Source organism: Dendrobates tinctorius, unplaced genomic scaffold, assembly GCF_039654945.1.
Source record: "Dendrobates tinctorius isolate UK_male_01 unplaced genomic scaffold, ASM3965494v1 ptg000017l, whole genome shotgun sequence".
NCBI classification, from domain to species: domain Eukaryota; kingdom Metazoa; phylum Chordata; class Amphibia; order Anura; family Dendrobatidae; genus Dendrobates; species Dendrobates tinctorius.
The window spans coordinates 5,683,955-5,709,140 of NW_027361685.1; the positions used below are offsets into that span (position 1 = coordinate 5,683,955).

The 25,186-nt window shown below is 44.6% G+C and overlaps 2 protein-coding genes across 2 annotated transcripts in view; both read left to right on the plus strand.

The window, feature by feature from the left end:
- The window catches only part of LOC141082412 (oocyte zinc finger protein XlCOF29-like), a 264,186-nt gene that overhangs the window by 161,089 nt on the left and 77,911 nt on the right, over window positions 1-25,186 (plus strand). The window lies entirely within an intron of this gene.
- LOC141082260 (uncharacterized) lies at window positions 2,055-23,993 on the plus strand. The gene is made up of 2 exons (XM_073566198.1): window positions 2,055-2,143; window positions 22,682-23,993. The coding sequence occupies exon 2, from the start codon at window positions 22,831-22,833 to the stop codon at window positions 23,953-23,955; it is 1,125 nt and encodes a 374-aa protein (XP_073422299.1). The 5' UTR covers window positions 2,055-2,143; window positions 22,682-22,830; the 3' UTR covers window positions 23,956-23,993.

A 25,186-nucleotide genomic window follows, 5' to 3' on the forward strand; every position in this document is an offset into this window, starting at 1 on the left:
AAAGTTTAGGCACACAGGGGATCTCCAAACACGACATGGTGTCCGCTAACGATTGAAGCTAATTTTCATTTCAAAAAGTCAAATGGCACTCCTTCCCTTCTGAGCCCTGCCGTGCGCCCAAACAGTGGTTCCCCCCCACATATGGGGTACCAGCGTACTCAGGACAAACTGGACAACAACTTTTGTGGTCCAATTTCTCCTGTTACCCTTGTGAAAATAAAAAATAGCATGCTAAAAAATCATTTTTGATGAAAAAAAATGATTTTTTATTTTCACTGCTCTACGTTATAAACTTTTGTGAAGCACTTGGGGGTTCAAAGTGCTCACTACACATCTAGATAAGTTCCTTAAGGGGTCTAATTTCCAAAATGGTGTCACTTGTGGGGGAGCTCCAATGTTTAGGTGCACAGCGGCTCTCCAAACGCGACATGGTGTCCGATAACGATTGGAGCGAATTTTCCATTCAAAAAGTCAAATGTGCTCCTTCCCTTCCGAGCCCTGCCATACGCCCAAACAGTGGTTTATGACCACATATGAGGTATCGGTGTACTCAGGAGAAATTGCCCAACAAATTTTAGGATCCATTTTATCCTGTAGCCCATGTGAAAATGAAAAAAATTAATGATAAAAGAAAATTTGTGGTGCAAAAAATAAAATGTCCATTTTTTCCTTCCACGTTGCTTTAGTTCCTGTGAAGCACCTGAAGGGTTAATAATCTCCTAGAATGTAGTTTTGAGTAGCTTGAGGGGTGCAGTTTTTAGAATGGTGTCACTTTTGGGTATTTTCTGCCATATAGACCCCTCAAAGTGACTTCAAATGTGAGGTGGTCCCTAAAAAAAATGGTTTTGTAAATATTGTTGTAAAAATGAGAAATCGCTGGTCAACTTTTAACCCTTATAACTTCCTAACAAAAAAAAAATTGTTTCCAAAATTGTGCTGATGTAAAGTAGACATGTGGTAAATGTTATTTAGTAACTATTTTGTGTCACATCACTCTCTGGTTTAACAGATTAAAAATTCAAAATTTGAAAATTGCGAAATTTTCAAAATTTTCGCCAAATTTCTGTTTTTTTCACAAATAAACGCAAAAATTATCGACCTAAGTTTACCACTAACATGAAGCCCAATATGTCACGAAAAAACAATCTCAGAATCGCTAAGATGCGTTGAAGCGTTCCAGAGTTATTACCTCATAAAGGGACACTGGTCAGAATTGCAAAAAATGGCCAGGACATTAAGGTCAAAATAGGCTGGGTCATGAAGGGGTTAATGTGTCTCTCCATAACCAGGATTACACAGTGGTGAAGAAGACCTCTAGTGATCGCTGTCAGGACCCTGTGTCTGAGGGATGGGGAAGACCCCTGAGCCCAATCACGGGGCCTCCACCTCACCCCCTGATCCATGAGGACATCAATGACCAGAAGATCCTAGAACTCACCTACAAGATGATTGAGCTGCTGACTGGAGAGGTGACACTGCTGGGAATGCTGGGACATTATACAGTAACACTATGAAGGGATCGGGGGATGACGGTATCATTGTATGTGTCAGGTTCCTATAAGGTGTCAGGATGTCGCTGTCTATTTCTCCATGGAGGAATGGGAGTATTTAGAAGGACACAGAGATCTGTACAAGAACGTCATAATGGAGGTTCCCCAGCCCCTCACATCTCCAGGTAATAGACAGGACTAAATACACACGGCCTATAATTATCTGTATGTAGAGAATGAATTCAGTCCCTGTATGTGTTTCCTCCAGATCTATCCAGTAAGAGGACAACACCAGAGAGATGTCCCCGTCCTCTTCTTCCACAGGACTGTAACCAAGAAGATCCCAGTGCTCCTCAGGATCATCAGGTAGATGGAGAGAAGGTGTCAGGAGATCTCCCCTATGATGTGTAGACGGCTGTGAAGGTCTTGTGCTCAGTCTTGTTTTATCCACCAGTATTATGTTTTATACTTGTGTAATGAGAACGGTGGAGATGGCAGGATTAGAGCTGATCATAGATGGGACTTCTCCATCTGTCTGTGACTTTTACAATATTTTTTTCAGGGTGAAGATCTGACCCATATTAATCCTACAGAGACATATGTGAGGGGTGATGAGCGGTGTAAAGAGGAGATTCCCACATATGACTACCCAGGTGAGTAGTAACCACTGAATGCAGAGAAGACACAGATTCCTCTCAGTCACCAGCTGTGGCTACTTTATCGGTGGTGTAGTCCGGCCGTATTACCATGGTCACCATTTTGCCTCTAGTCCACAACATTCTCCTCCACCCAAAACTGTCCAAATGACTTTGGGCATTGAAAGCCCTTTTCTATAGAACTTACAACCTGGAGGATCATCCTACCCCCTGGGATTGGTGTGAGGGTGATCCCTTAAAGCGAGATCTATATGATTGCTTGTACCTGACCCAATATAGGCCGAGTGCGCGCTTAAAGGGTCACACTGAACGCAAAGTTAGGCCGGGATCACACTACTGTGTGTGATGCAAGAAACTTGCACGAGTCTCTCGCATCAACACCCGTCGCTGCCGCCGCTACTTGGGACTGGAGCTGCGGCTGCATGGAAATCCTAAAGTTTATTCTCAAGACAAAGAGACAAGAATTAGACAGGTAACAGCCAGAGCCTTCTAAACTATGAAGTCAAATGACAGCGTACGTAGAATGTGCTGACAAGATAGAAAATCACTTGTAGAAAAGTATGCTGGGCCTGTAAGAGAAAGCGGAGGGTAATGATGCTGTTGGCTTCCTAGATCCCTGAGATCTTATCGGATGAATCTCCCTTCTGTGCTGCTGAATGTCTCATGGTCACTAGGGATGAGCGAGTCTACTCGTTAGGATTTGGTACTCGGCGAGTAATACGGTACACGCGGTACTTGAATCCTGGCGATTATTTTACAACTCGCCTCTCCAAACTGTGTGGCTGATGGCTGTAATATACATTTATTCACGCCTGCAGGAGATGTGTTGGCTCCAGCCCTGGTTTCATGGATTCACTCCACGTCATACATTACATTGTTTTTGATCCTAAGGAATTCAGATTACTGCACAATCTCTCCTGAAATGGGGAGCAATATTATTTTCTCTAATCTTCTGCTCAGGATTCATAGTAGCTCCAATGGTCCACCATAAATGAGGGCAACTCTGGTTTACTGTTGTTTAATCTGTGTAACGGGATCTTCCTATCTCGGGTACCTCTTTCAGTACCACCCCGTGTTTCCGGAGGTCCACTCTGCTTTGGCTGGCGTCTGAATGAAGGACGCTGGCTGGAATTCCTTGGTTACATGGGTGCATATAAAAGATCACTGCTTCTCCACATATTACCAGTCTGACAACACTTTACTCACAGGACACAGAATATATCACACAGATACAGAGGGCAAGCCAATAGAAAAGCGGCTGGCCAGACATACATTACAATAGCCGCAGGTGGCCGGAGCCTGCCGATATTTACTGCGGGAATTACAAAGGTGGGGGGGAGGGCGGTGGCTGGGCGCAGCCTGTGGGCTGATGCATTAGGGACATGCATCTCCCATGGAACCTATTATACATACATATAACTGCACAACATATTCTGGGTGCTGAGTGGTTCTGTAACACGGCTCCCCTTTTCAGCGACGCGATCGGCATACACAGTCTGATCCTTAACAGATCGGTTTGGGGATGACCGAAGTTTATGGGTTTGGTACAAGTTCCATTTGTCGACTTAGTCCATTGGCGTTACTGTTTTGTTTGCCGGGTCTGTAGTGGATGGTGAAGTCCAGAAGTTGGCTAAACTCCACCGCAGCAATCTGGCGTTGTCTCCGGAGACCCGATTAAGCCAGACGAGGGGATTATGGTCCGTTAGGAGGGAAAACTGTCATCCATACAAATATGGTTGCAACTTTTTGAGTGCCCATACTACCGCCAGGCACTCCTTCTCGATGGCCGCATAGCTTACATCACGGGGCATTAGTTTCCGACTCAGGTAAGCCATCGGGTGTTCTTGGCCGTCCGGCCCGACTTGGCTCAGCACTGCCCCCAATCCAAACATAGAAGCATCTGTGTGAACCAGGAAACGTTTAGTTGGATCGGGTGCGGCCAATACAGGGGTATTGGTGAGGGCGTCCTTTAGTAGGCGGAAGGATTCCTCACACTCTGGGGTCCAGGTTACCTGGAGAGGTTGGTTCTTACGGGTCAGATCAGTGAGGGGCTTGGCTACGCTGCTGTAATTGGGAACGAATTTCCTGTAATACCCCGCTGTCCCTAGGAACGCCATGACCTGGGTTTTAGTGCATGGGGTGGGCCATTTGGCTATGGCCTCAATCTTGGTTGGTTCTGGTCGCTGTTTCCCACTTCCCACCCAATGCCCTAAATACTGAACCTCTGCTTTGCCCACGTGACACTTGTTTGGGTTCAGGGTGATTCCGGCCTGGTGGATCCTGTCCAATACTGTCTCTAGGTGATTTAGATGCTCTTCCCATGTCGAACTGTAGATGGCGATGTCGTCCAGGTAGGCACAAGCATAGTCCTGGAGACCATCCAGAAGCCGGTCAGCCAGCCTTTGGAAGGTCGCCGGGGCATTCTTCATCCCGAATGGCATAACTCGAAACTGGAATAAGCCGAACGGGGTGACAAATGCCGACTTGGGAATAGCATCAGGACTACAGTCATGGCCAAAAGTATTGACACCCCTGCAATTCTGTCAGATAATACTCAGTTTCTTCCTGAAAATGATTGCAAACACAAATTCTTTGGTATTATTATCTTCATTTAATTTGTCTTAAATGAAAAAACACAAAAAGAATTGTCCTAAAGCCAAATTGGATAAAATTCCACACCAAACATAAAAAAGAGGGTGGACAAAAGTATTGGCACTGTTCGAAAAATCATGTGATGCTTCTCTAATTTGTGTAATTAACAGCACCTGTAACTTACCTGTGGCACCTAACAGGTGTTGGCAATAACTAAATCACACTTGCAGCCAGTTGACATGGATTAAATTTGACTCAACCTCTGTCCTTGTGTGTACCACATTGAGCATGGAGAAAAGAAAGAAGACCAAAGAACTGTCTGAGGACTTGAGAAACCAAATTGTGAGTAAGCATGAGCAATCTCAAGGCTACAAGTCCATCTCCAAAGACCTGAATGTTCCTGTGTCTACCGTGCGCAGTGTCATCAAGAAGTTTAAAGCCCATGGCACTGTGGCTAACCTCCCTAGATGTGGACGGAAAAGAAAAATTGACAAGAGATTTCAACGCATGATTGTGCGGATGTTGGATAAAGAACCTCGACTAACATCCAAACAAGTTAAAGCTGCCCTGCAGTCCGAGGGTACAACAATGTCAACCCGTACTATCCGTCGGCATCTGAATGAAAAGGGACTGTATGGTAGGAGACCCAGGAAGACCCCACTTCTTACCCCGAGACATAAAAAAGCCAGGCTGGAGTTTGCCAAAACTTACCTGAAAAAGCCTAAAACGTTTTGGAAGAATGTTCTCTGGTCAGATGAGACAAAAGTAGAGCTTTTTGGGCAAAGGCATCAACATAGTGTTTACAGGAGAAAAAAAGAGGCATTCAAAGAAAAGAACACGGTCCCTACAGTCAAACATGGCGGAGGTTCCCTGATGTTTTGGGGTTGCTTTGCTGCCTCTGGCACTGGACTGCTTGACCGTGTGCATGGCATTATGAAGTCTGAAGACTACCAACAAATTTTGCAGCATAATGTAGGGCCCAGTGTGAGAAAGCTGGGTCTCCCTCAGAGGTCATGGGTCTTCCAGCAGGACAATGACCCAAAACACACTTCAAAAAGCGCTAGAAAATTGTTTGAGAGAAAGCACTGGAGACTTCTAAGGTGGCCAGCAATGAGTCCAGACCTGAATCCCATAGAACACCTGTGGAGAGATCTAAAAATGGCAGTTTGGAGAAGGCACCCTTCAAATATCAGGGACCTGGAGCAGTTTGCCAAAGAAGAATGGTCTAAAATTCCAGCAGAGCATTGTAAGAAACTCATTGATGGTTACCGGAAGCGGTTGGTCGCAGTTATTTTGGCTAAAGATTGTGCAACCAAGTATTAGGCTGAGGGTGCCAATACTTTTGTCTGGCCCATTTTTGGAGTTTTGTGTGAAATGATCAATGTTTCGTTTTTTGCTCCATTCTCTTTTGTGTTTTTTCATTTAAGACAAATTAAATGACGATATAATACCAAAGAATTTGTGTTTGCAATCATTTTCAGGAAGAAACGGAGTATTATCTGACAGAATTGCAGGGGTGTCAATAATTTTGGCCATGACTGTAAGGGGAATCTGCCAGTAGCCTTTGCATAGATCGATGGTGGTCAAATACTTTTCCCCCGCCAGCCGGTCTAACAACTCATCCACACGCGGCATGGGATATGCATCCGTCACTGTTTTCTCATTGAGCTTACGATAGTCTACACAAAACCGTGTAGTCCCATCCTTCTTGGGCACTAACACTACTGGGGATGCCCAGGGACTATCTGACTCTTCAATGACCCCTAAACGCAACATCTCTTGTATCTCTTGTCGCATCCCCTCTCGTACAGATTCAGGGACGCGGAAGGGGTTTTGTCGCAGGGTTGTCTGATCCTGGGTCTCAACCTTGTGTTGTGCCAGGCGAGTGTACCCTGGTCTCCCCGAAAACATCCTCTGTCGCTGCCTCAACAACTCCTCCGCCTGCTGTCTCTCCCGGGGGCCTAGGTCTTCACCCAAGTGTACCTTGTCCCATGTTTTAGACTAAGTCCTTTCCCCTAAGACATCCGGCAAGGGAAGTCCGGCTAAATCCTCTTCTTCAGGTGCACAGATGGCCACTACCTCTTCAGGGCGCTCCCGGTAGGGCTTCAGCATATTCACGTGGAACATGCGGATAACCCTGGGGTCGTCACAATCGGCGACATTATAGGTTGTGTCGGCTATTTTCCCCACTACCTGGTAGGGCCCCTGCCATGCAGCTTGGAACTTGTTCTGCTTAGTGGGCTCTAACACCAGGACCTTCTATCCTATTTCCAAGGTGCGCTCTCTGGCCCTCCGATCGTACCATACGTGCTGGCGCCGCTGGGTCGCCTGCATGTTCTCACGTAAAGCCTGGGTCAGCTCCTGTAGGCTGTCCAGGAATTCCAGCACATAGGGTACAATAGGTACCCCGTCTATGAGGCCCTCCCCTTCCCAGTGTTCTAGCACTAAGTCTAGGGGTCCCCTTACCCGTCTCCCGTATACCAGCTCGAACGGGGAGAACCCCGTCGATTCTTGGGGCACCTCCCGAGAGGCAAACAGGAGGTGTGGCAAGAATTTCTCCCAGTCCCTGTAGGTCCTGGTAAAAGTCCCAATGAGCTGTTTTAATGTCCTGTTAAAGCGTTCACACAACCCATTGTGTTATAAATGAGTCACCGGAGGAGGAAAAAACAAAAACACAAGCTAAGTCCAGAAAACCGGAGAGGTTGGTAACTAGCGGATTGCAGACCCCTGATCCTATTCACCACAACTAACAGTAGCTGTGGGGGGTTCCTACGGTGCCCTAGACCCCTCGTCACAGCCGGAGAGCTAAATAAGCCTAAAGAAAGAAAGGGGAAATCTAAACTGCCCCAAAGCAGACCCCAAAGCAATAGACAGCCCCCAACATGTATTGTCGATGAAAAACAGATGAAAACACAAACACAGACAGAAAGACAGGCTGGGCAAACGATGGGGCCCAACTAACTAGATAGGAAAGGACAGAAAAGATGCTGGCTGCAATCCGTAAAAAAACCCTGCCAAAAATAATGTCCAACACGTCTGATAGAAAAGGCCCTGAAGTCACTAGACTTCAAAATCACTATATCAGCCCTCAGGTATATTCTGAAGACAGAGCAAAGAGATCAACTGATCAGAGACAAAAATGGAGTTCAGCCCGTCCCAACCAGGGCAGGCTGAACACAGACACTAAGTAAACGGACAAAATCTCATGGAAAAAATAGCAGAGCAAAAACTTAGCTTTTAGTAGACAGGAACTAAACTGGATGCCAGAGCTCAGAGCAGAAAAGATCACCAGCAACCCTGCAAGGGCATCGGCTGCCTTATATCCACTCAGAAATTCCGGATGTCCAATCACACAACACCTGTTCAGATGACAGGTTCTTCCCATCCAGATCAATTTCACTACCTCCTTTCAATGGAGGGATCCAATGGCTGGATATCCTTAAAGACAAAAATGTCCAGGAAGGATGGGAAATCTTGAAAAATGAAATTATCAAAGCACAATTGTTAACAATTCCGAAAAGAGGGAAGAATAGGAAGCATTTAAGGAAGTCAGGATGGATGAACACAGAACTTAAGCACATGCTAAAAAGGAAGAAAAAAATGTTTATAAAATGGAAAGAGGGAGGCATATCTAAAGAAGAATATAATGCTGTCTGCAGAACCTGCAGGGCACAAATCAGATTAGCTAAAGCTGACAATGAATTGAGGCTTGCAAGAGATGTCAAAAGCAATAATAAAGGATTTTGGGGATATGTCAAAAGTAAAAGAAAAGACAAAGATGCTATAGGATTTTTACAGGATGAAAATGATGAAATGGTAAGAGAGGATGTTGAGAAGGCCGAACTTTTAAATTCCTATTTTGCATCTGTTTTCTCTCAGAAAGGAAATGTGACATCAACTGTTCTTCACTGTCCTATTAAGGGAATAGAAGAATCCAGGATATATATAAACAGAAAGATAGTGAGGAAACACTTAGCTAACCTAAATGAATTCAAGTCTCCAGGTCCAGATGAATTACACCCCAGAGTACTGAAGGAGATAGCAGAAGAAATTGTTGAACCCCTCTCCATAATCTTTGAAAATTCTTGGAAAACAGGAGAAGTCCCAGAAGACTGGAGAAGAGCAAATGTTGTTCCTATCTTCAAAAAGGGGAAGAAGGTGGACACAGGCAACTATAGGCCGGTGAGTCTGACTTCTATACCAGGAAAGATCTTTGAACAAATTATTAAACAACATGTATGTCAATACCTGGATAAGAATGAAGTGATTAAACAGAGTCAGCATGGGTTTGTAACTAGTAAGTCATGTCAGACTAACTTAATTTCCTTCTATGACGGAATCACTGATTGGGTGGATCAAGGAAATGCTGTAGATATAGTATATCTTGACTTCAGCAAAGCATTTGACAAAGTATCTCATACAATCCTTATTGAAAAAATGACTAAGTATGGAATGGACAAGGCAACTGTTAGGTGGATTCATAACTGGCTTAGTGATCGGACCCAAAGAGTGGTCGTAAATGGCTGCACATCCAGTTGGAAGAATGTCTCAAGTGGGGTACCACAGGGCTCTGTCCTGGGCCCTGTATTGTTCAACATCTTTATCAACGATTTAGATGAAGGAATTGAGGGTAAACTGATTAAATTTGCTGATGACACAAAGCTAGGAGGGATAGCTAATACTAGAGAAGAGAGAGAGAGGATTCAAAAAGATATAAATAAACTGGAGAAGTGGGCAGCAACTAACAATGGTTTTTAACAGGGAAAAATGCAAAGTACTACATCTGGGCAATAAAAATGAAAAAAGCATATACAGAATGGGAGGAATAGGCCTAAGCAACAGCACATGTGAAAAAGACTTGGGTATACTAATAGATCACAGACTGAATATGAGTCAACAGTGTGATGCAGCAGCAAAAAAAGCAAATGCAATTCTAGGATGTATTAACAGAAGCATACAGTCTAGATCACGTGAAGTCATTATTTCCCTCTACTCCTCTTTGGTCAGACCTCATCTGGAATATTGTGTCCAGTTTTGGGCACCACATTTTAAAAAAGACATCAACAAACTGGAGCAAGTTCAGAAAAGAGCAACCAGAATGGTGACCGGTCTGCAAACCCTGTCTTATGAGGAAAGGTTGCAGGATTTGGGATTGTTTAGTTTGCAAAAGAGAAGACTGAGAGGAGACTTAATAGCTGTCTACAAATATCTAAAGGGCTGTCACATTGTAGAAGGATCAACTTTATTCTCATTTGCACAAGGAAAGACTAGAAGCAATGGGATGAAACTGAATGGGAGGAGACACAGATTAGATATTAGAAAAAACTTTTTGACAGTTAGGGTGATCAATGAGTGGAACAAGCTGCCACGAGAAGTGGTGAGTTCTCCTTCAATGGATGTCTTCAAACAGAGGCTGGACAGACATCTGACTGGGATGATTTAGCGAATCCTGCTTTGAGCAGGGGGTTGGACCAGATGGCCCAGGAGGTCCCTTCCAACTCTACGATTCTATGATTCTATGATTCACCAGCAGAGGGAGTTCATCAGACATCAGAAGTGAAGGAGAAAATGAACTCATAACAGTACCTCCCCCTTGAGGAGGGGTCACCGAACCCTCATCCACGCCACCAGGGTGATCAGGATGGGCCCGATGAAAAGCACGAACCAATCTTTCTGCATGAATATCGGATGCAGAGACCCAAGAATTATCCTCCTGGTCATAACCCTTCCATTTAACCAAATACTGGAGTCTCCGTCTAGCTAGACGAGAATCCAGTATCTTCTCAACCTCATATTCCACATTACCTTCAACCAGTACACGGTCAGGAGGTGCCACCACAGGAACTACTGGCTCAACAAGCCTCTTTAACAGAGACTTATGAAACAAGTTATGGATCTTGAATGTAACATGAAGAGCCAATCGAAAAGAGACTGGATTAAGAATCTCCTAAATCTTGTAAGATCCAATAAATCTAGGTTTAAACTTTGGAGAAGCCACCTTCATAGAGATATTCTTTGATGACAATCAAACCATATCACCCACCTTAAACCGGGGACCAATGGTCCTATGCCGGTTGGAAAACCGCTGGGCCTTTTCCTGGGAGAGAGACAACTTATCCACCACTTGGTCCCAGATCTGGTGCATTCTCTCCACCACAGTGTCAACACCTGGGCAGGCAGAAGACTCCACCTGCCCTGAAGAGAATCGAGGATGAAACCCAAAGTTACAAAAACAAGGTGACATCAAAGTGGCAGAACTAGCTCTATTATTTAAAGCAAATTCGGCCAAGGGCAAAAATGAAGCCCAATCATCCTGATCAGCAGAAATAAAACATCTCAAATACGACTCCAAGGTCTGGTTTGTTCTCTCCGTCTGCCCATTGGTCTGAGGGTGAAAAGCAGAGAAGGACAACTGAATTCCCAGCTTGGAACAGAAAGTCCTCCAAAATCTAGAAACAAACTGAACTCCTCTGTCAGATACAATGTTCTCAGGGATAGTGCAAGCGAACCACCTGTTGCAAAAACAAGGGCACCAACTCTGAGGAAGATGGCAACTTAGGGAGTGGTACAAAATATATTCTCTAATATGGTCCATCACAAATCACCCAAATAACAGTCATTCTCTGAGAGACAGGCATATCGGAGATAAAATCCATTGAAATATGGGTCCATGGCCTCCTGGGCACCGGCAAAGGCATCAACAACCCACTAGAGCGAGAACAAGGATTAGCCGGGAGCAAGTCCCACAAGACTGCACAAAATTCCTGACATCACGAGACAAGGCGGGCCACCAAAAAGACCGACTCACCAAATCTCTAGTACCAAAAATACCTAGATGACCAGCCAATGTGGAGCAATGAACTTCAGACATTACTCTCTTCCTCCACTGGTCAGGAACATACAATTTTCCAATGGGACAACACTCAGGTTTGTCCTCCTGAAACTCTTCCAGAGCACGTCTCAAATCGGGCGAGATGGCAGAAAGAACTACCCCCTCACCTAAGATGGTAGCAGGCTTGGTCACAATAGGAGAATCAGCAAAGAAACTCCTAGAGAGGGCGTCTGCCTTGACATTCTTAGTGCCCGGAAGAAAAGAGACCACAAAATCAAAACGTGTGAAAAACAAGGCCCTCCTAGCCTGTCTAGGATTCAAGCGTTTGGCCGCCTCCAGGTAAATCAAATTCTTGTGGTCAGTAAGGACCACAACTTGATGTTTAGCTCCCTCCAACCAATGTCTCCACTCCTCAAATGCCCATTTCATGGCTAACAGTTCCCGATTCCCCACATCATAGTTACGTTCGGATGGGGAGAACTTTCGGGAAAAGAAAGCACAGGGATTCATTTTAGATGTTACAGGATCTTTTTGGGACAAAACAGCTCCTGCACCAATCTCAGAAGCGTCCACCTCTACCTGAAACGGGAGTGAGACATCAGGTTGCCGCAAAACCGGAGCAGAAGTGAACCTTCGCTTCACCTCCTAAAAGGAAGAAACAGCCTCCGGAGACCAATTCAGCACATCAGCACCCTTCTTAGTCAAATCAGTCAATGGTTTGGCAATACCAGAAAAATTAGCTGTAAATTTACGATAAAAATTAGCAAAACCCAAAAACTTCTGGAGGGGCTTCAAAGAAGTGGGCTGAACCCAATCATAAATGGCCTGTACTTTGGCCGGGTCCATTTCAATAGTTGACGGAGACAAAATAAATCCCAAAAATGAAATCCTCTGTACCCCAAAAAGGCATTTCGATCCCTTGACATACAGGGAATTCTCCCTCAAAATCCGGAACACAGTCCGAACATGTTCCACATGAGAGTCCCAATCCTTGGAAAAGATCAAAATATCATCCAGATAGATGATCAAAAATTTATCCACAAAGTCTCGGAAAATATCATTCATGAAGCACTGGAAGACAGAACGGGCATTAGTGAGCCCGAAAGGCATCACCAGGTACTCAAAATGTCCCTCCGGAGTATTAAACGCTGTCTTCCATTCATCCCCATGCTTAATGCGAATAAGATTATACGTCCCCCTGAGGTCAAGCTTGGTAAACCAGCAAGCACCTTTAACTCTGGAGAATAGATCAGAAATCAGGGGTAACGGATACTGATATTTAACAGTAATTTTGTTGAGGGAACGATAGTCAATACAAGGCCTTAATGAACCATCTTTCTTGGCCACGAAAAAAAACCCAGCACCTAAGGGTGAAGAGGATGGTCTAATATGACCCTTCTCCAACGACTCCTTAATATAGGATTGCATAGCCTCGTGCTCGGGTACAGATAAATTGAAAAGTCGACCCTTGGGAAATTTACCCCCAGGGCTCAGCTCAATTGCATAGGAGTCATAACTCCTATGAGGAGGCAAAGACGCAGACTCATTCTCACTAAATACATCATAAAAATCAGCCAAATAGTCTGGAACATCATGCGACTGGGGAGAGGTGGAGAAAACAGGAGCGTCACTAAGGGCACACCGACAACCCCAACTCACCACAGACAAAGATTTCCAATCCTAAACTGGATTATGGATTTGCAACCAGGGAAACCCCAGAACAATGGTATCATGCAAATTATGCAACACCAAAAATCTGCAATTTTCTTGATGGTCTGGGGCGACCCGCATTACCACCTGGGTCCAAAACTGAGGTTTATTCTTTGCCAAAGGAGTAGCATCAATACCCCTCAAAGGGATAGGCGTCCGCAGAGGTGTCATAGGAAACCCACAACATTTAGCAAAATCCAAGTCCATCAGGTTCAGAGCTGCTCCCGAATCCACAAAAGCCTTAGCGGAAAATGTGGACAGGGAGCAGATCAGAGTAATTGCCAGAAGAAACTTAGGTTGAACACCACCCACAGCAAATGTGTGTGCAAAACGTTTCTCTCGCTTAGTGCAGACAGAAATAATATGAGAGGCATCTCCACAAAAAAAACACAGCTTATTACGCCTTCTGAACTCCTGACGTTGCGCCCTAGACAAAACTCTATCACATTGCATAGGTTCAGACATTTGTTCAACAGGTGGCAACACCTCTCGTGCGGTTTTGCGTTCACGCAAACGCCGATCAACCTGAATGGCTAATGACATAGAATCGTCAAGACCAGAGGGAACAGGAAATCCCACCATAGTATCATTTACGGTTTCTGACAAACCCTTCCGAAAGAGAGCTGCCAAGGCACCATCATTCCAGGTAGTAAGGACCACCCACTTTCGGAATTTTGGACAGTACACCTCTGCAGATTCCTGACCCTGGCTCAATGGCAACAGGGCCTTTTCAGCCTGATCAATAGCATTAGGTTCATCATACAACAACCCCAAGGCTTGAAAAAATGCGTTCACATTAGTTAGAATAGGATCATCAGGTTTCAAAGAAAACACCCTATCCTGGGGATCGCCGCGCAGGAATGAGATGACAATTTTAACCTGCTGCGCGGAGCTCCCCGATGAGATAGGCTTCAAGGCAAAAAATAATTTACAATTATTCTTAAAATTCAAAAATTTAGACCGATCTCCAAAAAAAACATCAGGAGTAGGGATCTTTGGTTCAGCAGCATGTGAATGAGCAAGATAGGCGGAAATTCCCCGCACTTCAGCAGTGAGCTGCTCCACACGATCAGACAATTACTTAATCTCCATTGAGAAAAAATTACCCATACGGCCACAGAGAAATAGAGGAAAAAATATACACAAAAAAAAAAATTCTGACACTTTTTTTTTTTTTATACAATTCTCTCCTGCTATTGAGTACCCTAGAATCTGCGGTATGGCTGGTGATTCAGTTATGAATGAGTCACTGGAGGAGGAAAAAACAAAAACACAAGCTAAGTCCAGAAAACCGGAGAGGTTGGTAGCTAGCGGATTGCAGACCCCTGATCCTATTCACCACAACTAACAGTAGCCGTGGGGGGTTCCTACGGTGCCCTAGACCCCTCGTCACAGCCGGAGAGCTAAATAAGCCTAAAGAAAGAAAGGGGAAATCTAAACTGCCCCAGAGCAGACCCCAAAGCAATAGACAGCCCCCAACATGTATTGTCGGTGAAAAACAGATGAAAACACAGACAGAAAGACAGGCTGAGCAAACGATGGGGCCCAACTAACTAGATAGGAAAGGACAGAAAAGATGCTGGCTGGAATCTGTAAAAAAAACCCTGCCAAAAATAATGTCCAACACGTCTGATAGAAAAAGGCCCTGAAGTCACTAGACTTCAAAATCACTATATATCAGGTATATTCTGAAGACAGAGCAAAGAGATCAACTGATCAGAGACAAAAATGGAGTTCAGCCTGTCCCAACCAGGGCAGGCTGAACACAAACACTAAGTAAACAGACAAAATCTCATGGAAAAAATAGCAGAGCGAAAACTTAGCTTTTAGTAGACAGGAACTAAACTGGATGCCAGAGCTCAGAGCAGAAAGGATCACCAGCCACCCTGCAGGGCATCGGCTGCCTTATATCCATTCAGAAATTCCGGATGTCCAATCACACTCCACCTGTTCAGATGACAGGTTCTTCCCATCCAGATCAATTTCACTACCTCCTTTCACCAGTAGTGGGAGTTCATCAGACATCAGAGGTGAAGGAGAAAATGAACTCATAATACCATTGGTTTGCGGGTGGTACGGGGTGCTTTTAATGGACTTTACGCCACAGTTCCACTTCCACAGTTGGTTGGTCACCTCTGCTGTAAACTGGGTACTCTGGTCCGAGATAATCGCCCGAAGGAAATCAACCCATGAGAAAACCTGGAGCAGGGCGGCCGCCACCGTCTCTGTCAGTATGTTAGGTAACGCAACCGCCTCTGGATACCGTGTGGCATAATCTACCACTGTCAATATATACCTTTTCCCTGACGGACTGGGTTTGGCTAACGGCCCTATCAGAAATGGTTCCTCCACAATGGGGAGGGGGCGTAATTTGGCCTTGCATCGATCCCCCCTCTTGCCAATGCGCTGGTAACTGTCACAGGTCTGGCAGTACTGACGAACATCATAGGTTACCCCCGGCCAAAAGAAGTTTTGTGTCAGACGATGCCTGGTGCGACTGACGCCAAAGTGCCCGGCTAAGGGTATGTCATGAGAGATTCGCAGTAACTCCTGCCTATACTTCTTGGGAACTACCAGCTGTTGTTTTATAGTGGAGCTCGTCCCTGTGTGGTGCTGCTCTGTGATCCGGTAGAGGAGTCCCTGCTTCCATACAAACTGTTCCCCTTCCAAGACCCCTCTCCCCTCCTGTGCCTTCCCACGATATCCCTCCAATGAAGGATCCTTAAGTAACTCCCTCTTAAATTCATCTGGGGTGGCCCAAGAAATGTGTCTGGCTATGGGAATACGTGTAGGGCTGGGATGTCTTACCTGGGCCTCCTCTGAGTGTGATTCCGCCTCCGCAGCTCGAGCTTGTCTCCGGGTGGTCACAGGATATGTCTCAGCCAGAGGGGAAACCGAGAATGCAGACAACATGGGCCCCAAGTCGTTTCTCAGCAAGACGTCTGCAGGCAAATCCTCCATCAAGCCGACCTCAACAAGGCCATCCCCGACTCCCCAGTTCAGGTGAATCCTGTCAGTGGGCAGTCGATGTATAGCTCCCCCTGCTACACGGACTGCCACTGTCCGGTCCATCTTCTCTGGTCCCGGACGAGATGAGGCTTCACAAGGGTCAAAGTTGCCCCGGAATCTCTTAGTCCCTGCATACGTTTCCCATTAACCCACACGACCTGTTGATGCTGTTGTCGATTATCTGCTTGGGCTGCCTGCACAGGGTCTACTTCATGCAGCACTTCCTCCATCTCTTCCACCCCTTGATTAGTCGTAGCCCCCAATGCTAGGTCAGCTTCGCCTTGGTAGCAGTGTACAGCAGCCCGGCTGAAGGTAGCTGTTCCCGCCTTTGGCCACTGGGTATGCTGAGTCCGGTTGAGACATTGTCTTTGCAGGTGGCCCAGCTGACGGCAGGTATGGCATCGCGCCCCAGGGGGACTGTGGTAGGCCGGGTTTCTAGCTGGTCCCCCTACAATCTTTGGTGGTTTGGGGCCCTCCAGGTCCATGGGCGGGCCCCTAGTAACCATCTTTGATCCAGACAACTGAGGCCTCCTGGCATCATGATGTTCATCGGCCAGACGAGCGGCTTCCTCCAGAGTCGTGGGCCGCCTGTCCCGAAGCCATTCCTGTGTCTCGGGGGTTAGTCCATTAAAGAATCGTTCTAACAAGAAAAGCTGGAGGACGTCCTCCTTAGTGGTTACTTGGCTCCCTTGTACCCACTGTAGCAGTGACCGCCGTAATTTACAGGCCCATTCAGCGTGGGTATCGGTTACGCATTTTATAAGTCCACGGAACTTTTGGCGGTATGCCTCTGGTGTCAGCGCTTACCGGGCCAAGATCACTTCTTTGATCCGCTCATAGTCCATACAGTCCTCATCAGGTACCGTGCGATAGGCGTCCGCTGCCCGGCCTGTCAGCTTGCTGGCCAGAATCTGAACCCGTTCCTCCGGCTTTACTTGATGAAGGGCACACTGCCGCTCAAAGTCCTGCAGAAAGCCATCAATGTCTTCCTCTGCCTCCCCCCAACTGTCGGAAGGCATTATATTGGATCTTTTTGTGGCTTACTGTTGAAGGTACCTGGTCGAAGGCCACAGCTCCCCCTGCTTGCTGACTCTCCTCTCTCCGCTCTGCCATCTCCATCTTGGCCAGCTCCACTTTGGTCCGCTCTGCCATCTCCATCTTGGCTATCTCTATCCTGGTCCGCTCGGCCTTCTTTTCCTTCAGATCATTACGCACATCAGCCATCACCTCTCGTATGATCTCTACTGCAGGGTTCGGGCCATAGAACGCTAGTCTGTTCTTTACCTCCCTCTGGAATTCAGTCTCCTCCACATTCACATTGGGGGGCGCTGCACTGTCGTGTTCCATGATGGCTGCTATCAAATCCGCTTTTGTTTTGTTGCTGGTGATCAACCCTCGGGCTTCCACCAGATCTTTTAATGTAGTCCTCTTTAACTTCTGGTAGTTGTTTTCCATTCATTCCTTTCCTCCTGTAGAAGGGGTATCATATCCCACCGCTGCCACCAGTGTAACGGGGTCTTCCTATCTCGGGTACCTCTTTCAGTACCACCCCGTGCTTCCAGAGGTCCACTCTGCTTTGGCTGGAGTCTGAATGAAGGACGCTGGCTGGAATTCCTTGGTTACATGGGCGCATATAAAAGATCACTGCTTCTCCACGTATTTCCAGTCTGACAACACTTTACTCACAGGACACAGAATATATCACACAGATACAGAGGGCAGGCCAATAGAAAAGCGGCAGGCCAGACATACATTACAATAGCCGCAGGTGGCCGGAGCCTGCCGATATTTACTGTGGGAATTACAAAGGTGGGGGGGAGGGGGTGGCTGGGCGCAGCCTGTGGGCTGATGCATTAGGGACATGCATCTCCCATGGAACCTATTATATATACATATAACTGCACAACATATTCTGGGTGCTGAGTGGTTCCGTAACACGTAACAATCTGTATTTGTAGTTTTCAGTTAATGAGATTCTCGTGCTCTGGGGCGGGGCTGTGGGTGGGGCTCTGGGGCTGGGCTGTGGGCGGGGCTTTATGTGGAGCGCTGATTACATATTCATCTGTATTGGCTTATGACAGGTCGCTGATCCCTCACTGACCTGCCCCCATTATTACATAATGCATATAATAGCATTGATATTATTGTTGATAATGCCTATAATATTGTGGCTATTGTGAGGCTTAGAAAAAAAATTACATTCAGCAAAATGACACCAGCGGCGCCTGTCCAGTAGCCTCTATCGCTTACTTATAGATGCTACTGCGCAGGCGCCGCCATCACCGGTGACATTTTGCTGGTTGGCACTATCTTCTCTGCTTTCCATATCCCAAGGATTGCCTTGCTCATCGCCCTTTAACACCATTACATGAATCTGGACTTACACTGGGACCCCTAGGCTTGGACCATGGTGTTACCTGCTATTCTGTGGTGTTAGATGGCAAGAAGACTAGTCAGGTATCTGGGTCAGAACCAGAAGGCCAGAGTACAGAATCAGAAGACACAAGAGTAGTCAATAAACGGGCCATGGTCACGGCAGGAAACAAATACACAATCTGCAAGCTGAGCACAGAGGACTGAACCAGAGGAGAACAGCGCTGTATCTGGCAGATTCCGGCCATGTGCTTTGCGCTTTAGTAGGGTGTGGTACTTTCCAATTGGCTGAAGTAGGGAGCAGATTACTCCAGCTGGACAGCAGGAACAGATCCCAGATGAGATTGGACACACCATATGCAGAAGCCCTAATATAACTAAATGACAGAAAACCAGAACAGTCGAAATCCCCATAAAGTGATTCCATTTTATAAATTAATTCACTGAGGGTTATAATCTATACAAGCGTGGTCAAAATTGTTGGTACCCCTCGTTTAATGACAGAAAAACCCACAATGGTCACAGAAATAACTTGAATCTGACAAAAGTAATAATCTATCAAAAATCTATGAAAATGATCAAATGAAAGTCAGACATTGCTTTTCAGCCATGCTTCCACAGAATTAAAAAATAAATAAAACTCATGAAATTGGCCTGGACAGAAATGACTAGACCCCTTTAGGGAACTTATCCAGATGTGTATTGAGCACCTTCAACCCACAGGTGCTTCATAGAAGTTTATAACGTAGAGTTGTCGAAATAAAAAAAATAACATTTTTCACAAATAATTCATTTTTAGCCCCATATTTTGCATTTTCATAAGGGTAACAGGAGAAATTGCTCCATACAATTTGTTGTGCAATTTCTCCTGAGCTCGCCGATACCCCACATGTGGGAGAATACTACTGTTTGGGCGCATGGTAGAGCTTGGAAGGGAAGAAGCGCCATATTGGAGAGCAGATTTTGCTGGAATTGTTTGTAGATGACATGTCAAATTGTCAGAGCCCCTGACATGTCTAAACAGTGAAAACCCCCAACACGTGACCCCATTTTTGAAACTAGACCCCTAAGGCGCTTATCTAGATGTGTGGTGGGATCTTTGAACCCCCAAGTGCTTCACAGAAGTTAATTACGTAGAAACGTGAAAATAAAAAATCATATTTATTTTTTTTAAAAAAAAGATCTTTTCGCCTTCCAATTTTTATCCAAAGGGTAACAGGAGAAATTGGACCGCAAAAGTTGTTGTGCAATTTGTCCTGAGTATTCTGACACCCCTTATGTGGGGGTAAACCACTGTTTGGGCGCATGGCAGAGCTTGGAAGGGAAGGAGCGTCATATTGGAGAGGAGATTTTGCTGGAATTGTTTGTGGGTGACATGTCACATTGTCAGAGCCCCTGAGGTGCCAGATAAGCATAAGCCCCCAAAAGTGACTGCATTTTACCAAATACTTCCCTAAATGAATTCTTCTCGTGGTGCAGTGAGCATACTGACACCACAGCTGTTCCATAGAAAATTATACCATTGGCCAGTGAAGAAAAAATAATTACATTTTTACCACTAAAATGTTGTTTTAACCCCAGATTTTACATTGGAAAATAGGTAGATAGGTAAATGGTCACTACACTCATAGATGAATTTGCAGGGGGGTGTCATTTCCAATTTCCAGAGGGGTGTCATTTCTAAACTGTGGTCACTTCAGGGGGGATTCTGCTGTTATGACACTTTGGAAAGCCGCTAAGTGCCAGAACAACAGAATCCCCCCTGAAGTGACCCCATTTTGGAAATGGCACCCCTCTGGGAATTCATCTATGGATATAGTGACCATTTTCACTACATGGATGATTTCCAGAAACACGTAGTGGAAGTTTTAGAGTAAAAATTGCAAAAATGTCATTGTAGTGCCCAATATATTGTGCCCAGCTTGTGTCTCTGGAGACCTCCCCCACCTACCCCCTGAAATTGTTAAGTCAGCTCTACTCAAATGTGTCTGTCACTAAATAAACCAAATGCTTGAATGTCAAAACAGTTCAAAAACGTGGTTTTGTGTGGAAGATTATAAAGCAGTCATGGAGGCATAAGGCTGGCAATGATGGGCATTGTGGGTAATAATAGCGGGGCTCATGCCTCATTCCTCTCTAGGAACATACACGACATCTTCTCTGGGGTTCTTTCTTGTTTCAGTTACTGGGATGAGTGCAATAAAATGTCGCTCAGTGAGTCTTCTGACATTTTCAGATTCTAAAGGATTGGCGGGGACAAAATTATCAAAAACAAGATTTTCAGTGACCTTTTCCTGATAATCAAGGAAAGTATCTGCATTTCTGGATTTTTTGTATAACACAAAAGAATTATATGTGGCCACCTGAAACCAATACATGACTAACTTGTTATACCAGATATATGATTTTCTTGACACCTGGTATGGCTGTAGAACCTGATCTGCAAGGTCCACACCCCCATATATTTGTTATAGGCAATGACAGACACAGGTTTTGGAGTAGTGGATCCCTGTTGGTCTGCAGTGGCCCTTGTGGCCTCTGTGTGGATCGAGCTCAGGATAAAAATATCTTTTTTATCCTTATACTTAAGGGCAAGCAGCTCTCCATTGTGTAAAGCCCCTGACTGCCCCTTTCGGAACTTTTTGCTGACCAATGATTGTGGAAACACCTGACAGTTTTTGCGAATGGTCCCACAAGCCCCTTATGTTCAACAAGACTTTTAAATGGAGGTATGCTGGTGTAGTAGTTGTCAACATATAGATTGTAGCCTTTTTGTAAAAATGGAGTTATCAGCTCCCAAACGATTTTTCTGGATGTCCCCAGATAAGTAGGGCGTGGCTTGAACAGGGCGGTTGGACCAATAGGACCGAATGCTCATTTCTTTATCAAGCCCCATAGCGACTGTAAGTCCTAAAAATGTTTTCATTTCTAGGACATTAGTTGGTGTCCATAAATGTGACCTAGCATAATAGGATCGTCGATTCTGGCTGATGAATTGGGACGCATATAAATTTGTAGGACAATATGCTCTAGCAAGCTATCTGTCAGAAGCAAATTAAAAAAATAATTGGTCCAAAATGTTCCACCTCCACATTTATACCAGGAATGGCATTAAAATTAGGGATGAATGGAGTAGCCGAATCCGAAGCCTCCCATCTGGGAAATGCTACATTAAGAGGCAAAGCCCCTTGGACATTGGTGTGCGCCAATTCACGAGCACTAGGGACAGCGCTAGTACTGGGCATTGTTCCCTGAGTTGGAGACATTTCTCCAGAAGCGCTATTTGTCCTTTTTTGTTGTACTGGTCCCTTGTATGTGAGGATGGACCAGAATCACTGCTCATTTCTGAGCTATCACTGTCGCTGCTACTAAAGCCCTCGAAATCCACATCGCCATCTGACACTGCACTTTCTTCACTGTCAGAACATAAAAGTGCATAAGCCTCCTCTGCACTATAAAACTGACGGGACATTTTATTCGTTTTTATTAATTTTTTTTCTGGAATTAGAAAACTCTTGACATGACTGACATGACTCAATTATTGGGGAGACAATTGAGTAAAGCCTAATTCTTCAGCCTAACCCTAACTTTAGAGTAAACCCTAACTTTAGCCTAACAGTAACCCTAACAGTAACCGTTACTTTAGCTCCAGCACTAACCTTAACTATAGTACTAACTGTAATCTGCCTTATCTGTTTTTCTATTGACAAATGATGGACCTGAGTGGGAACTTGTTTTTTGTGAGATGAGAATTGGTATTACTTTCGCCTACATAACACTGATTGCTTTCTTTATATTTGATATTTGGGAGGCAGAATGAACAAACAGTTGAACACCGCACACTACTGGTTCATCCAACAAGGTTTTCTATTAGACTGTGAACTGTCATTGTCTTGGTAAATAATTAAAGTTTTTTACATAGCTTGCTATTTTTATGGACAGTTTAAGTAGAAATGTTCAAAAATATAAAACTCAAGGATATTTTATTAAAAAATAATAATTGTTTTTTATCTTAGCAGATGACTGTACCAGGAGATCAGAGGGACAGCTGACATGTTCAATTTTTAAATCTGATGATCTAGAGATCCTACAAGATACAACTGAAGTGGTTGCCATTACTCCAGATATACCATCATCCATTCACAGCAAAGATCTGTCATCTGATCCTATGAAACAGGTCCCAACACCTGATTTATTACTGACTACTAAGGAAAGTCAAAGTCTCAAAAGAGGCATTGAAATACAACCTGCTCCTAAAGCAAAGAACTCATTTTCATGTCCCGAATGTAGGAAATGTTTTAACAAGAAATCTCATTTTGTTACACACCAGAGAACTCACACAGGGGAGAAGCCTTTTTCATGTTCAGAATGTGGGAAATGTTTTACATGGAAATCACATTTTGTTACACACCAAAGAACTCACACAGGGGAGAAGCCTTTTTCATGTTCAGAATGTGGGAAATATTTTAACCGGAAAGAGAATCTTGTTAGTCACCAAAGAACTCATACAGGAGAGAAGCCTTTTTCATGTTCAGAATGTGGGAAATGTTTTACTCAGAATTCAAGTGTTTTTACACATCAGAGAATTCACTCAGCAGAGAAACCATATTCATGTTCAGAATGTGGGAAATGTTTTAACAAGAAATTTCATTTTGTTACACACCAGAGAACGCACACAGGGGAGAAGCTTTTTTCGTGTTCTGAATGTGGGAAATGTTTTAACTGGAAATCACAATTGGTTAATCACCAGAGAACTCACACAGGGGAGAAGCCTTTTTCCTGTTCAGAATGTGGAAAATGTTTTAACCAGAAAGCGCTTCTTGTTAGACATCAGAGCAGTCACACAGGGGAGAAGCCTTTTTCCTGTTCAGAATGCGGGAAATGTTTTAACCAGAAAGCGCTTCTTGTTAGACATCAGAGCAGTCACACAGGGGAGAAGCCTTTTTCCTGTTCAGAATGTGGGAAATATTTTACACAGAAATCACATTTTGTCAATCACCAGAGAACTCACACAGGGGAGAAGCCTTTTTCCTGTTCAGAATGTGGGAAATGTTTTAACCAGAAAGCGATTCTTGTTAGACATCAGAGAAGTCACACAGGGGAGAAGCCTTTTTCTTGTTCAGAATGTGGGAAATGTTTTAACCAGAAAGCGCTTCTTGTTAGACATCAGAGCAGTCACACAGGGGAGAAGCCTTTTTCCTGTTCAGAATGTGGGAAATATTTTAACCGGAAAACACTTCTTGTTAGACATCAGAGACGTCACATAGGGAAGAAGCCTTTTTTATGTTCATAGTGTTGGAATAGTTTTAACCAAAATTGAATCTTCTTAAATGGGTTGTCTCTTGTCATTCCTCATGTTTGCTGACAAAAGGATAATACTAAACTTTATTAATTCCAAATGTAAAACGATACCCATAATTCACCCCCTGAAGGTTAGTCAATAGATGACTAATAGAAAAAACATATACCCCACAGTTCACTATATAGGGTGAGGTGAAGTATACACACTCACTCTCCAAGCCTCTCACTTCTACGGGTTTCATCGTCCTCACCAAAAGCGACTCATCAGGAGACTATTTAGCATTGACCTATATTCAAGCGAGACGAGACAAAAAATAAAAAATAAAATCATGTATCATGTTATCCGAAACAGTCAGAAAACTAGCCACATATTGGCAGATCCTCAAACTATATATTTCGTAAGTTTATAAGCCACTCCAATGTCAGGAATAGATAGTATGTGAAAATACAGTATAATTCTTGTTTCTCCTATAGGGACTGCCCTAGTTTGGTAATGTAACTGCTGTTAATTAGTAGTGCAGACAAATTGTCCTAGACTAAACTCAGTCTTCAGACGGCCCAATATGTACCACTCAGGGAAAACTTACCTGCTCCAAAGTTCATTAGCAGCTTCTAACTAATGGCCATGCTGCGGTCTGTCAGGGAATGAGTGCAATATCGTTATAAAGACTAGGGATATGTGCAGTCATAATGTCTGGGAGATCTGTGCCATTATTTAGTATGAATATGGAAATTATCTCTGAAAGTTAAGTGTTCCCTGAGCGGTATATACGGTATTTTCACATACTATCTATTCCTGACACTGGAGGGGCTTATAAACTTACAAAGTATATAGTTTGAGGTCTGGGATCTGCCAATATGTGGCTAGTTTTCTGACTGTTTTGGATAACATGATACATGATTTTAGTTTTTTGGTTTTTTTGTCTAGCCTCGCTTGAATATAGTTCAATATTAAATATTCAATGAATCCAATGAATATTCATTTCTCTTAAGTAGCGGTACACGTGACCGCCAACAGCAGCAGGAAGTCGGTGGCTGACACTGCGCGCTACTGAAGAGCAATGAATATTCTCCACAATCTCCGATGAACAGTCCCGGTGAGTACTCCAGCAGCTGTGCTCTGCTATTGAGCAATGCCTGAGGTCCCTGCCATGTGCTGCATACAAGCATAAGGCTGTGTGCCCACGTTGCGTTTTTTTAAACGTTTCCGCCAAGTTTTGGCG

Excerpts from the sequence above, each read along its gene's own strand:
- LOC141082260 (XM_073566198.1), top strand. The coding sequence starts at position 22,831 with ATGAAACAGGTCCCAACACCTGATTTATTACTGACTACTAAGGAAAGT.